Source organism: Saccopteryx leptura, chromosome 11 (genome assembly GCF_036850995.1).
Source record: "Saccopteryx leptura isolate mSacLep1 chromosome 11, mSacLep1_pri_phased_curated, whole genome shotgun sequence".
Lineage (NCBI taxonomy): Eukaryota > Metazoa > Chordata > Mammalia > Chiroptera > Emballonuridae > Saccopteryx > Saccopteryx leptura.
This window is the reverse complement of record NC_089513.1, coordinates 75,474,761-75,487,171: the sequence shown is the minus strand read 5'-3', so window position 1 is coordinate 75,487,171 and position 12,411 is coordinate 75,474,761. Positions and strand designations below refer to the sequence as shown.

The following is a 12,411-nucleotide window of genomic DNA, read 5'->3' as shown; positions in this document are numbered from 1 at the left end:
CGCTGCCTCTTTGCCCCTCTCCGTGGGCTGGAATGCGGACGTGCCGGCGGTGGAACTGAGTCAGCCTCGTAGACAAGGGTGACACCCTATGGCGCTGGGTTAGCGACCGCCGGTGTGCATCGGAGTCACCCGGAGGGCTCGTGAAAACGGGTCTCTGGGCCCCACTGCCAGAAATTCTGACTCAGTGGGTCCAAATCATTCCTAGCAAGTTTCTAAGCGAGGCCTGGCGCTACAGGCCACGGTCCAGCGGAAACTTCGTGACAAGACGAAAATGACCCCTCCCAAGTCCCCCTGGTGGACGCCCCACTGAGAACGCCCGCGTCCTGCAACCCCACCCAGCTCTTCTTTCCCATAATTCCATAGTACCGTAGTCCGCACCGAGTTAAATTTTTAAGTAAATGATATTCCCAGTGAAAAAATGACTTATGTGGGGCGGGGGGGCATGACTTTTGTGCAACATTTTCCACACGGGACGGTTGGCAGGGTGCAGGCTGCAGACCTCTGAGCCGAACCGCAGGGCGGAGGGTTCGGAAGAGGCGCTGTGCACACCGTGGGTCCGACAGGCGCCCTGCTTTCCACGGGGGGCCCCATTTCTCACCTTCTGACCATCTCATTTTCACCCTCTCACCAAGTCATTACTGAAACACACTTCGAAAGGAGCTTGCTGAGGAGGAAAGAAATTGAAATTCTGATTTAAATGGAGACTTGGGGATTTTCTGTGGATAATTACCTATGTCCCGCCATACGGGGGGGGGGGGGGGAGAAATTCAATTAGAATATAAAGTAATTCTCTCTGAAACTGTGGGATGGAACGGGTCATTCCTGGGTACCGGGAGTATATTATCCCTTAGAAAAATCTGGACCCCAGCATGGAGGTGTATTGAATTTTATTTTAGCATTGACAGGATGGGGGGGGGGAGTTAGCAAAGAAAAATGAAGCAGGGTGAAAAGTGGGGTGATTGAGAGAAAGAGAGGAACGACAAGGCAGAGAAACTTGTTAATTACAGGACTTTCTGAGCAAGATATTTTTCTTCCCTTTCACAAGTTAGAAGCTATTGAATAATTCATGCCAAGTGTGGAAAGGCTGCCTTTTCCCCCCGGTGATGTACACCAAGCAGGAAAGCTCTTTGAGTGGGTTCACTCCATCTCCACCCCTCTTGCTTCTGAGCACAGGGTGGGTGCTCCTCTCGCTGGAGCTCAGCCTTGCCTTTGCAGCCGAGCATCCTTGCAGCCTGCCTGCCTGCCCGCCTGCCCGCCCGGCTGCCTGCCTGCCTGCCTGCCCACCGTCTGGGCTCGCAGCCCAACCCAGCTGCCTGCTGAACGGGACTCCGGGCAGCGGCTGGCTTCAGCCCGGGACCATGTGCGCGCGTGCTGCTTGGGAGAAGCGGACACTTGCTCCTGGCGCTGATCCCAGCTGAGTTTGTCCTGTTGATTTCGGGGCCACGGATGCTGCAACCGAAGAAGTGTTTTCTGGCTTCCCTTCCTTCTGCTATCGGCAGCTAGAGGCCAACCCAAAAGTAAGGTACCCCCAACTCCTTTCCCGGGGTGTTTTCCCCAGCTGGGATACTTCTAATTTTTCCTGGAAACTAGGGGCTCCACCAGGCAGTTTCCTGGGGTGTGTGTGGTGTGTGTGTGTGTTGGGGGGGTGTTGGGGGCAGGCAGGGGGCTGTCCTTGGCACTGCTCTGTTCCAGGGCTGCCCAGGTGCTTGCTGAGCGCAGAGGCCTGCCCCCCACCCCCGGCGCCGGAGACATTCCTGAGGCAGACACCTGTCATCTGCCACCCCCGTTCTCCTCCAGCGGCCTCTCCCCCTCCGCCAGCCCATGTTCCCGCTTCAGCCTTTTGTGCCGGTGGCAGGAGGCTGAAGGCTGTCTTTGCTCTCCCTGTAGCCGGGCGCCGGGATGGGCCGCGCCGCGGCCAGGAGCCCACGCTAGCCGGCGAGGCGTGAAGCGCTGGCCAGGATGACCAACGCCTCCTCCGCGTCCACGTCCTCCACCGCCGAGGGGTCGCTGCTGCTGCTCTGCGAGGAAGAGGAGTCGTGGGCGGGCCGGCGCATCCCCGTGTCGCTCCTGTACTCGGGCCTGGCCATCGGGGGCACGCTGGCCAACGGCATGGTCATCTATCTCGTGTCCTCCTTCCGCAAGCTGCAGACCACCAGCAACGCCTTCATCGTCAACGGCTGCGCGGCGGACCTCAGCGTCTGCGCCCTCTGGATGCCGCAGGAGGCGGTGCTCGGGCTGCTGCCGGCCGGCGCCGCGGGCCCCCCCGGGGGCTGGGACGGCGCGGGGGGCAGCTACCGCCTGCTGCGGGGCGCGCTGCTGGGCCTCGGCCTCACCGTGTCCCTGCTGTCCCATTGCCTCGTGGCTCTGAACCGCTACCTGCTCATCACCCGGGCGCCCGCCACCTACCAGGCGCTGTACCAGCGGCGCCACACGGCGGGCATGCTGGCGCTGTCCTGGGCGCTGGCGCTGGGGCTGGTGCTGCTGCTGCCGCCCTGGGCGCCGCGCCCTGGCCCCGCGGCCCCGCGCGTGCACTACCCGGCGCTGCTGGCGGCCGCGGCGCTGCTGGCGCAGACCGCGCTGCTGCTGCACTGCTACCTGGGCATCGTGCGCCGCGTGCGCGTCAGCGTCAAGCGGGTCAGCGTCCTCAACTTCCACTTGCTGCACCAGCTGCCTGGCTGCGCCGCCGCCGCCGCCGCCTTCCCCGCCGCCCCGCGCGCGCCCGGCCCCGGCGCCCCCGGCGCCCCCGCGCTGCCCGCGCCCGCGCCGCCCCTGCCGCCCGCGCTGCAGCCCCGGCGGGCGCAGCGGCGGCTCAGCGGCCTGTCCGTGCTGCTGCTCTGCTGCGTCTTCCTGCTGGCCACGCAGCCGCTCGTGTGGGTCAGCATGGCCAGCGGCTTCGCGCTGCCCGTGCCCTGGGGCGTGCAGGCGGCCAGCTGGCTGCTGTGCTGCGCGCTGTGCGCGCTCAACCCGCTACTCTACACGTGGAGGAACGAGGAGTTCCGCCGCTCCGTGCGCTCCGTCCTGCCCGGCATCAGCGACGCGGCTGCCGCTGCGGCCGCCGCCACCGCCGTGCCCGCCGTGTCCCAGGCGCAGCTGGGCACCCGCGCCGCCGGCCAGCACTGGTGACTCGGCCGGGCCCGAGGGAGGCGGAGAGTGTCGGCTCCCGACGTCCTTGGTCACCGTCGCTTCCCGCCCTTGGAAAGGGTCCCCTGACCAAAAGGCTCCTGCGTGAAGCCCAGTAGATATGTGCGAAGATCTCGCCTCCCACCCCTGGGGGAATAGACGCGAACCAAGGTCTCTCCGGAAGTGGAGTCACCGAAGTCATTTTGGGCGGCCACCTGTTTTTTACCCCCTTGTTTCTGTGATTTAGAGAAATCCTAAAGTCAAAACACCGGAGACTTGAAAACTTTGCAAACTGACATTAAACAAGCAAGCAAGCAAGCAAACAAAGAAACAAAAAATAGTTAATTTACTTCAATACTTTCGGAGAAGGAGCTTGGATAACCTGTTACCCTTCCCACCTTCACTGTCTTATATATGGAGCGCCATGTGTGTGCATGAGCCAGAGGAGATACTGGGGATGAAGGGGTGACTAGCAAGTGTTTTAGAGAGCACCCATCTTCGAGGGGGCTTCTGCTGTCATTCAGGTCTTGTGCGTTCACCTGAAGAATGAAGCCGCAGGGGTCCGGACCAGTCTGAGCTCCCATAAAGACCTCAAGCCCTTTATTCTTAAAAGGGTTTTTATAAAGCAGAATTGTTCCTGAACCAGTTAGACGCTTAGCCAGTGGGGGGGGGGGGGGGGGGGAAGCAGGATGTTATATTATAGTCCCTTTTGCACTTCTAAGACTGATGAATGGCATTGAATGTGAAAGTGAGAAATTTCCATTGTGCTGGATGGATGCTCTGAGCCGGCAATGGAGTTTGAAAGACATAGGAGACTTACCTCTTTCAGGTAGCAGTTCCAGGTTTTCTATAGCATGCACACCTGCTGCAACCCTCTCATTCTGCAATCCAGTTACTGGCCTTAGGGGTGTGGTTGCAGCTTTGAACTCGGCACCATAACGGTTGCTCAAGAGAGTCCGTTCTTCTGTTTTCTCTTTACCATTTAAAATATCTCACGCAATGCACATGATATACTTAAAGCCTAATAATACCAATGACTGCATAGCTCATATCAGCTGCTGTTGCATGCTCCTCGATGCTAGAACTTACTGGGCATGTGGTCTACTAAAGCAATACCCGTGAGACAAGGACATTTTACCTCTTCCAGAGGCCGGGAGATGCAGTCTTCAATTATTTGGGAAGAGGCGCAGGGATACCTCTGGCTGCCGACCCAGAGTTCTTCTTGTCTTGACCCAGTTTATGAGGAAATGCCCTGTTGGGACTTCATCCTGCAAATGGGACCACGGTCAAGACGGATCAATAATGAGGTCTGCAAAGCCACCTGTGCTCTTTTGGGGCTTTGAGAAGCCCACACGTGAGAAGGCAGCATTATCTCTCATGTAGTTCGTATATATTGCCATGATATTAACATGAACATCGTGTCTGTTAAAGGAGGTGTCACAAACTCAGCTCTGTGCATCGAGCAGGTGGAAGGGGAATCTGTTCTGAAATGTATGATCGGAGACTTGTCGTGTTCATCTTCGGCTTACTAGATGTATTTAGAAATATTGGAAATGCACAGTTGTGTGAGATCACCTTATCACAGGAAAACGGGAAACATTTACAAATAAACATCTGTCAGCAGTTGGACTGCTCCTAGGCCAAATCTGGGGCCAAGAAGCCTCAATTAACTGGGTCATTGTCAGGGCCAGGAGAGTGAGGACACGTGTGCTTTTGAATAATTATGGGAGTTGCAGGGAACTTTGACCTGTCTGTAGTGAAACAAATCAAATCTGTGCGGTAGAGTTTGGACACCTGAAACCTGTGTGATGATGTTAACCAATGTCACCCTGACACATTCAGTTAACAGAAAACCAAATATGTTCCTCACTAATAATAGATCAGCCATCATTTTATTACTCTACCCCGGCCAGCGCATGTACCATTTCTCTCTGTTCCCATTTTCCTCGATTGAAATAATTAAAGTGGAGACAGCTATTGTTCTGACTTTCCCTCTGTTTCTGGTCTTCTTGCACAATTCCTTGTCACTATAACAGGTGACACCACAGACATCCCCAAACTACGGCCCGCAGGCCGCATGTAGCCGCCTGAGGCCATTTATCCGGCCCCCTGCAGCACTTCCGGAAGGGGCAACTCTTTCATTGGTGGTCAGTGAGAGGAGCACTGTATGTGGTGGCCCTCCAACGGTCTGAGGGACAGTGAACTGGACCCCTGTGTAAAAAGTTTGGGGACCCCTGCTCTATGGGGTCCGTAGTGAAAGCCCACCCTTTGTTCTGGCTTTATTGAATTTTTTGGTTTCTAACATTACTTCCACTTTCTATAATAAATTAGGGTCCCTGTGCCAGCATTCAAAAGAAACAGGTGTAATTCCCTTGCTGTGAGCATAATTCCTTTGGAAAATAGGTTGTAACAACCACAAAGCTGAGGGTTTTCCTTCTGGGGTGGGGGCTGGGGACCCTCTTCTAAATCTCTAGCAAAAAGATCTTTTAACAAGGCCTTTCTCCTTGTTTCTCACCGGTGCGGGCTGCAGAGAATTACTCCTGACATTTCTACAAATATTTGCCACCCCTATAAACTGAGCTTCTCACGCCCCTGACACCTTGCGAAGTTTCCAGCCGACGCTGACAACCGCCCCCTGCTGGCTCAGTGCCTCGTGGGAGACCCACTTTAGGTTATATTTCCCGGAAATGACCTCTGTGGGGACTGACCCACTTTTAATTTCCAAGCAGCAACGAGGGGTCTGAAAACGCCTTTCTGGGGCGCTAGCTGGGGGTGTCGGAGTTCCTGCTTTTACGAATTCCGTTAATAGAGGCTGTGTTCTTATTCAAATGAAACCACATATTATCCACTCAGGAATATAAAATCCTAATTGCTGTCACGGGGGTGGGGGTGGAGGGGGCGACTTTGCCTTTTCTCCCTTCCTTCCTTCCTTCCTTCCTTCCTTCCTTCCCTCCCTCCCTCCCTCCCCCCTCCCTCCCTCCCTCCCTCCCTCCCTCCCTCCCTCCCTCCCTCCCTCCCTTCCTTCCTTCCTTCCTTCCTTCCTTCCTTCCTTCCTTCCTTCCTTCCTTGTTAGGTATTCGCCTGTTAGAGCAGTCCAGCCCCCTCTGCACTTCAATGGCGGAATTCTAGGATGTAACGGGCACTATTCCTCGTCCTCCCTTCCTTCCAAAATGAAGCACGTTCATAGGCAAAAATGCGGTTTTGTACAGAGGCGTCCACATGGCGTTTTTGCTTTAAACACCGCGGGGAGGTTTCCAAGGCCGGACACGTTTTCCCGTGTCTCAGAAGCAGGGAGGACATTTTCTACCACGGAGGGATTGTTTTATCAGGAGGACCCCGGGGGAGGGACTCTCTGGGACACAGGGAGCCTCGGAAGGCTCTGCCTCCTCCTGGTGCGGCAGTGCGACCCCGTTCTGCCCACAGCCGTGGGGCAGCCTCCTTGTGTCCAGTGTGCCCGGTGCTCCGTTCCCCCGGGCACTCGGGCGGGGCTCACCGCCTCCTCACCGGTCCTCGGAGCGGACTTGACAAGTGGGCCCGTGACAGGAGCTAAATTCAAGGACGTTGAGAAGTACTGTCGATGGCCCTTGCTCTCAGACACTCTAAAAATATTTCTGGGTTGTGCGGAAAAGTGGAGCTCCAGACGGGGTCGTGATGGGCAGGAACAACGGGGACCCTCTTTCTCGGCCCCTACTCTCCCATTCAGTCCTTCGGGGGGCCTCACACACGTGTGTGTGTGTGTGTGTGTGTGTGTGTGTGTGTGTGGACTCGGTCCCCAGGCCCAAGCCCTCACACGTGTGTGTGTGTGTGTGTGTGTGTGTGTGTGTGGACTCAGCCCCCAGGCCCAAGCCCTCACACGTGTGTGTGTGTGTGTGTGTGTGTGTGTGTGTGTGTGGACTCAGCCCCCAGGCCCAAGCCCTCACACGTGTGTGTGTGTGTGTGTGTGTGTGTGTGTGTGTGTGTGGACTCGGCCCCCAGGCCCAAGCCCTGTCCACACCCAGTGGTCCAGCAGCCACCCTGCCCACCTCTCATCTCCAGCAGGGCACCCACGGGGCTCAGAGCACGCCCCTGAGTGGTCTGGAGCCATCTGGGCAGGGAACACCTAGGTTCCAGGTACCAGGGCCCCCTGAGGGGCACAGGCTGCAGGCAGGCACATTTCCTTGGGACTCCTTTCCCTGTGGGAAGGGACAAGGCCAGGGGAGGGCGGGAGCTGGCCCTTTAAAGCACAAGACCCAGGTGGGGACCCCCAGTTTCCTGGGTCTCGGGGTGCTACTGCTTTCACGTAGGTCCTTGGTGGGAATATTTCCCAGCTCTTCCCACCCGCCGGGACTCCTCAGACAGGCTGGAACTCATGCCCTAGGGGAGGAGGGGGTGGGGAGGAGGGGGAGGGTGCAGACGGGACGGGGTGGGTCTGGTGTGTGTGGAAGGGCGCAGACGAGACGGGGTGGGTCTGGCGTGTGTGGAAGGGTGCAGACGAGAGCAGACGAGACGGGGTGGGTCTGGCGTGTGTGGAAGGGTGCAGACGAGACGGGGTGGGTCTGGCGTGCGTGGAAGGGCGCAGACGAGACGGGGTGGGTCTGGCGTGCGTGGAAGGGCGCAGACGAGACGGGGTGGGTCTGGCGTGCGTGGAAGGGCGCAGACGAGACGGGGTGGGTCTGGCGTGCGTGGAAGGGCGCAGACGAGAGCAGACGGGACGGGGTGGGTCTGGCGTGTGTGGAAGGGCGCAGACGAGAGCAGACGGGACGGGGTGGGTCTGGCGTTGTGGAAGGGTGCAGATGAGAGCAGACGGGACGGGGTGGGTCTGGCGTTGTGGAAGGGTGCAGACGAGAGCAGACGAGACGGGGTGGGTCTGGCGTGCGTGGAAGGGCGCAGACGAGACGGGGTGGGTCTGGCGTGTGTGGAAGGGCGCAGACGAGACGGGGTGGGTCTGGCGTGTGTGGAAGGGCGCAGACGAGACGGGGTGGGTCTGGCGTGTGTGGAAGGGCGCAGACGAGACGGGGTGGGTCTGGCGTGTGTGGAAGGGCGTGATGGGAACGGGGTCACAACGCAGCCTTCCTGACTTGTGGGTCTCTTTGAACTCTTTCATAATGGAAAGTTTAACAGAGTGAAGCCAAAACTCAGAAAAAAGAAGACAAAAAGAAGGGAGACAGAAAGTAAAGACAGAAAAGGAACTAACGTGCTCAAGCTCAGGTAGCCACGAAATGGAGGGAGCTGGAATTCAAGCCTTTTTCTCTGACTCTGAAGCATGAGGTGGCCAGCACTGCGCGGCAGGAGAACGTCAGAGTCAGGTGTGGGGTCCTCTCCGTGCTGTGACCTTCCCTGACCCCCCCCCCCCCCCCCGTCTCTCTCTCCTACTCGCATCCTCGGTCATGTCCCGGCTGGTCCGGATGTGCTGCTTTCTCCCCACGGCCCATGTTGGACGCCTGAGTCTTGGTTCATTCGGGGACCTGCCTGGAGCGCCTCTGGTCTCTGGCCTTCCCAGCCCCCAGCCTTCCTTCTGGGGACCCCCTCTGAGTCTCCACATCTTTATTAGAGCCCCACCCACGGCCTCTTTGTTCCTTCCATACTCCTCTTGTCAGCCCCGCCTTAATGAGTGTGTCGTCTTCAAAACCGGGTGGGAAAGGCTTCTGGTTTATTTTTCATTCCTTTTGATTTTTTTTTTCTTTTTAGGGAAAACACTACCTTTATCTTCGGTAGCCAGTTACCTGAAATACCTTAGGTGATTAGTATCCGTTGATGGGTGAAGACAGCAGTGTTGAAAGAAAAAAGACTTGGTCCTTTCTCTTGCATGTTTATCTTTCTCTCAGTGAATGAAATAGACCCCCATACAAATAAAATCCCATCTCCCCACTCATATCCCAGAATCATAACGTCTAATATGCTGAGCCACGTGTCTACATCACAGGCTGTTCGGTCTGTCGTGTGGGGACATTTATGCTCCTCTTATCCAAGCTCTGCATTGTTCTTTCCTTGTGTGTATCTTTGAAATATTTCAAAATATAACATAATATTTTGTTAGGTCACACTAACACAAGCAACAATAAGAAACTTCTGTCCTAAGTACTATTTAACATTCAAGGTCAAATTACTGCGTACGTACCGTTCTCGCTCAGGGCCTTCCACGGGAAAAGATGTGTGCTTTGATTTGTAAAAGCCCCCTCCCCCCACACACACACACACTGCTCATCGAGGCCATGAGATTTTGTTTGGGTCCCTTTCGGGGTCACCGGGTGGCCGACCCGGAGACCATCTCACCCAGCTCCCTGCTATTTGTATTAGACCAAGAGTGCTTTAATTTTTAATTTTTTCTCAGGATAAATGAGGCCCGTTCCCATCTTTCTATTCTTAGGGAGTGACAGGTAGCAGGCTTTGTAGAGCAGTGTCGTGACAGATACTGTGCTTTCAGCCGGAGGGACGTTCCGACAGTCGGCGCGGCTGAATTCCTCAGTTCCTCCAGAGATGTGCCCTTGTGGAAGTTTTATTTCTTGAAAATAAAGTTTATTTTTTTTCCCATCTGGAGACGGATGTCTGTTTTCAGAGGACACATACAACATACAGAAACATAGAAGAACTTACACCATGCACAGTTTTACTTTCCAAGGATGTCCCGTCCACTCCTCCCATGTCCTATATGGACCCACTCTTCTTTTAATCTCTTCCCCTATGTATACATTCTATAGTTTTCCATGTGTACTTAACTGCACATAATTACAGCCAGAAAGTATAATGACCTATATTTATGTGTATGTGTGTGTGTGTGTATGTACTCACCTGTATTTAACGTATCAGCATAAGACCCTCTAAGGCAGTGATCCCCAACCTTTTTTGGGCCACAAACCGGTTTAATGTCAGAAAATATTTTCACGGACCGACCTTTAGGGTGGGACAGATAAATGTATCATATTACTGAGACAAGCGTCAAGAGTGAGTCTTAGACGAATGTAACAGAGGGAATCTGGTCATTTTTTAAAAATAAAACATCGTTCAGACTTAAATATAAATGGAAATAATGTAAGTTATTTATTCTTTCTCTGTGGACTGGTACCAAATGGCCCACGGACCGGTACCAGTCCGCGGCCCCGGGGGTTGGGGATCACTACTCTAAGGAGAAACCTAGCAACTATGTTTGCCATTTAGTGCTTTTAAAATGGCGTCAGCAGCGCTGATGCTGAACTGTCACACAAACCAGAAGTCGGCAGGGAGGCACTTCCAGAATCTCAGCAGCAGCATCATGGCACCATCAAGGGTCCCAGTCCTTCGCACCGTTGACGCCACCAAGCTCAACGCATTTGCTTCCTAGAGCCGAGATGACTGCCACAACTCTGAGTGACATTGCCGTGTGACAGCACGTGAAACGGAAGAGAAAAGCCACACTTTGCTCGTCTCTGTTTTTCATAAGAGGGGAAACTCTAAAAAGCATCCCAAGAGATGGCTCCCATCTCATTGGCCAGAAGGAGGTCACATGGCTGCTCCTGTGGGCAGCTGGGCTGTGACCTCTGGCATTAAAAAAATCTATTGCCATAGCAGGTTGGCTCAGCGATAGAACACTGGCCTGGTGTGTGGAAGTCCTGGGTTCAATTCCCGGTCAGGGCACACAGGAGAGGCACCCATCTGCTTCTCCACCCCTCCCCCTCTCCTTTCTCTTTGTCTCTCTCTTCCCCTCCCACAGCCAAGGCTCCATTGGAGTAAAGTTGGCCCGGGCACTGAGGATGGCTCTGTGGCCTCTGCCTCAGGCACTAGAATGGTTTTGGCTGCAACTGAGCAACACCCCAGATGGGCAGAGCATCACTCCCTGGTGGGCATGCCGGGTGGATCCCAGTCAGGTGCATGTGGGAGTCTGTCTCTCTGTTTTCCCACTGCTTCTCACTTTGGAAAAATACAAGAAAAAAATCTATTCACGTGAGAAAACCATCCAGGGCTGTGATTTAAGGTTTGCCAGGATTGCAGCTCTCAACCTACGTGGGTGGCAGGAGACTTGATTTTTTTCAGAACCTAGAGCTGGGCGGCATGTTGAAACCAGCAGGTAGGTCCTCGAGCAACTTCCAGGGTCCAGAAGTCACTCATGGTGAGTCTGTGGCACTCGTGTTGGGTCTTGTCTGACCTCGGTTACTCGGCTCGGTGACAGTGGATGGTGGGGAACCTGAAGACTACAGCCAAGCTGGCTGCCCTCTGCTTCTGTCCCTCTGGGGCCCGTTCCGGGCTGCAGGAGGACCTTGGCCGGGGCGGAGCAGGCTGTTCCCCCCCACCCCCCCGCCGCCACCGGCCAGAACACGGGGTGGTTTGGAGGCGGCCAGTAAAGAGCACCCTCTTCACTGTCTCAGTTGTGAACCACGTGATAAATAACATAAAGTGTGTAAATGGTAGACTGCAGCCTCACCTCTATCGGGGCGAAGGCCAGGCTAGAGGATGTCACGTAACATGAGTGCGAAAGGCGCTGACTAACTTGGTAGTGGCTACAGCCTGTCCACCAGGTGACACACTTCACCTCCCAGGGGCGGACAAACGGATGGGCGGGGCCAACGGCCGGGACTGTCCGGCCACAATCCCTTCTCCCAGAGACCCGACACAAGAGGAAAAGGCATTCGCTGTACAAGTGGGGGCCCCGGGACACTGAGCCGGGCTGCAGTCAGGAGGGACCGGCAGGCTCAGGTGTCCCCGCTCAGGTGAAGCCGCAGACCGGCTCCTCTGCCCGGTGTCATCAGTGAGAGGAAACGCCTCCCCATTTCTGGCAATGGGTCGACTGCCAGGGTGGCCAGGTTTCATCTAAACTAGACCCTGAATATACACGTGAGCCGCTAACAGGTGAAGCCAAGGGTCGAGTCCAGGTCCGGGGAAGGCGGAGCGTTGCCGCAGCCTGAAGTGTGACTGCAGACGCAGGTGCTCGGTTTGGAGGCGAGAACACCACGCGCGGAGATACAGTCGTTTCCAAATATCGGAAACGCGGGATGATCACGCCGGGTTCCGTTCACTGGTAACACAGGCGCAGAGCTATGCCCCGAAGGCGTGAAACCTTTACCTGGTTCTCACAGCAACCCTACAAGGCAGGTGTCCTGAGTCCTGTTGAAAACGCTGATGGTGTGTGGGAGGCAGACTTTCCCAAGCTTACACCGCCAGCCAGAGCTGACCACTGAGGTCAAGGTCGGCTGACTCCAAAACCCGGCTTGGAAACACAACACCCGACTTCAGGGGCAGGGGAAGACCCGTGGGTGGGAAGCAGGGTGTGGCCCGGTGGTGGGAGGCAGATATCGTCTTAACAGGAGAAAGAACTTTGTCTCTGTTAGAGGTGCCCCAAAG

At 55.7% G+C, this 12,411-nt stretch overlaps 1 protein-coding gene across 1 annotated transcript; it reads left to right on the top strand.

Moving 5' to 3' along the window:
- Window positions 1–1,182: 1,182 nt before the first annotated feature.
- GPR88 (G protein-coupled receptor 88) lies at window positions 1,183–5,124 on the top strand. The gene is made up of 2 exons (XM_066352727.1): window positions 1,183–1,517; window positions 1,888–5,124. The coding sequence occupies exon 2, from the start codon at window positions 1,960–1,962 to the stop codon at window positions 3,121–3,123; it is 1,164 nt and encodes a 387-aa protein (XP_066208824.1). The 5' UTR covers window positions 1,183–1,517; window positions 1,888–1,959; the 3' UTR covers window positions 3,124–5,124.
- Window positions 5,125–12,411: the final 7,287 nt, after the last annotated feature.

Bases quoted from the DNA above. Each gene is read 5' to 3' on its own strand.
- GPR88 (XM_066352727.1), top strand. From the start codon at position 1,960: ATGACCAACGCCTCCTCCGCGTCCACGTCCTCCACCGCCGAGGGGTCG.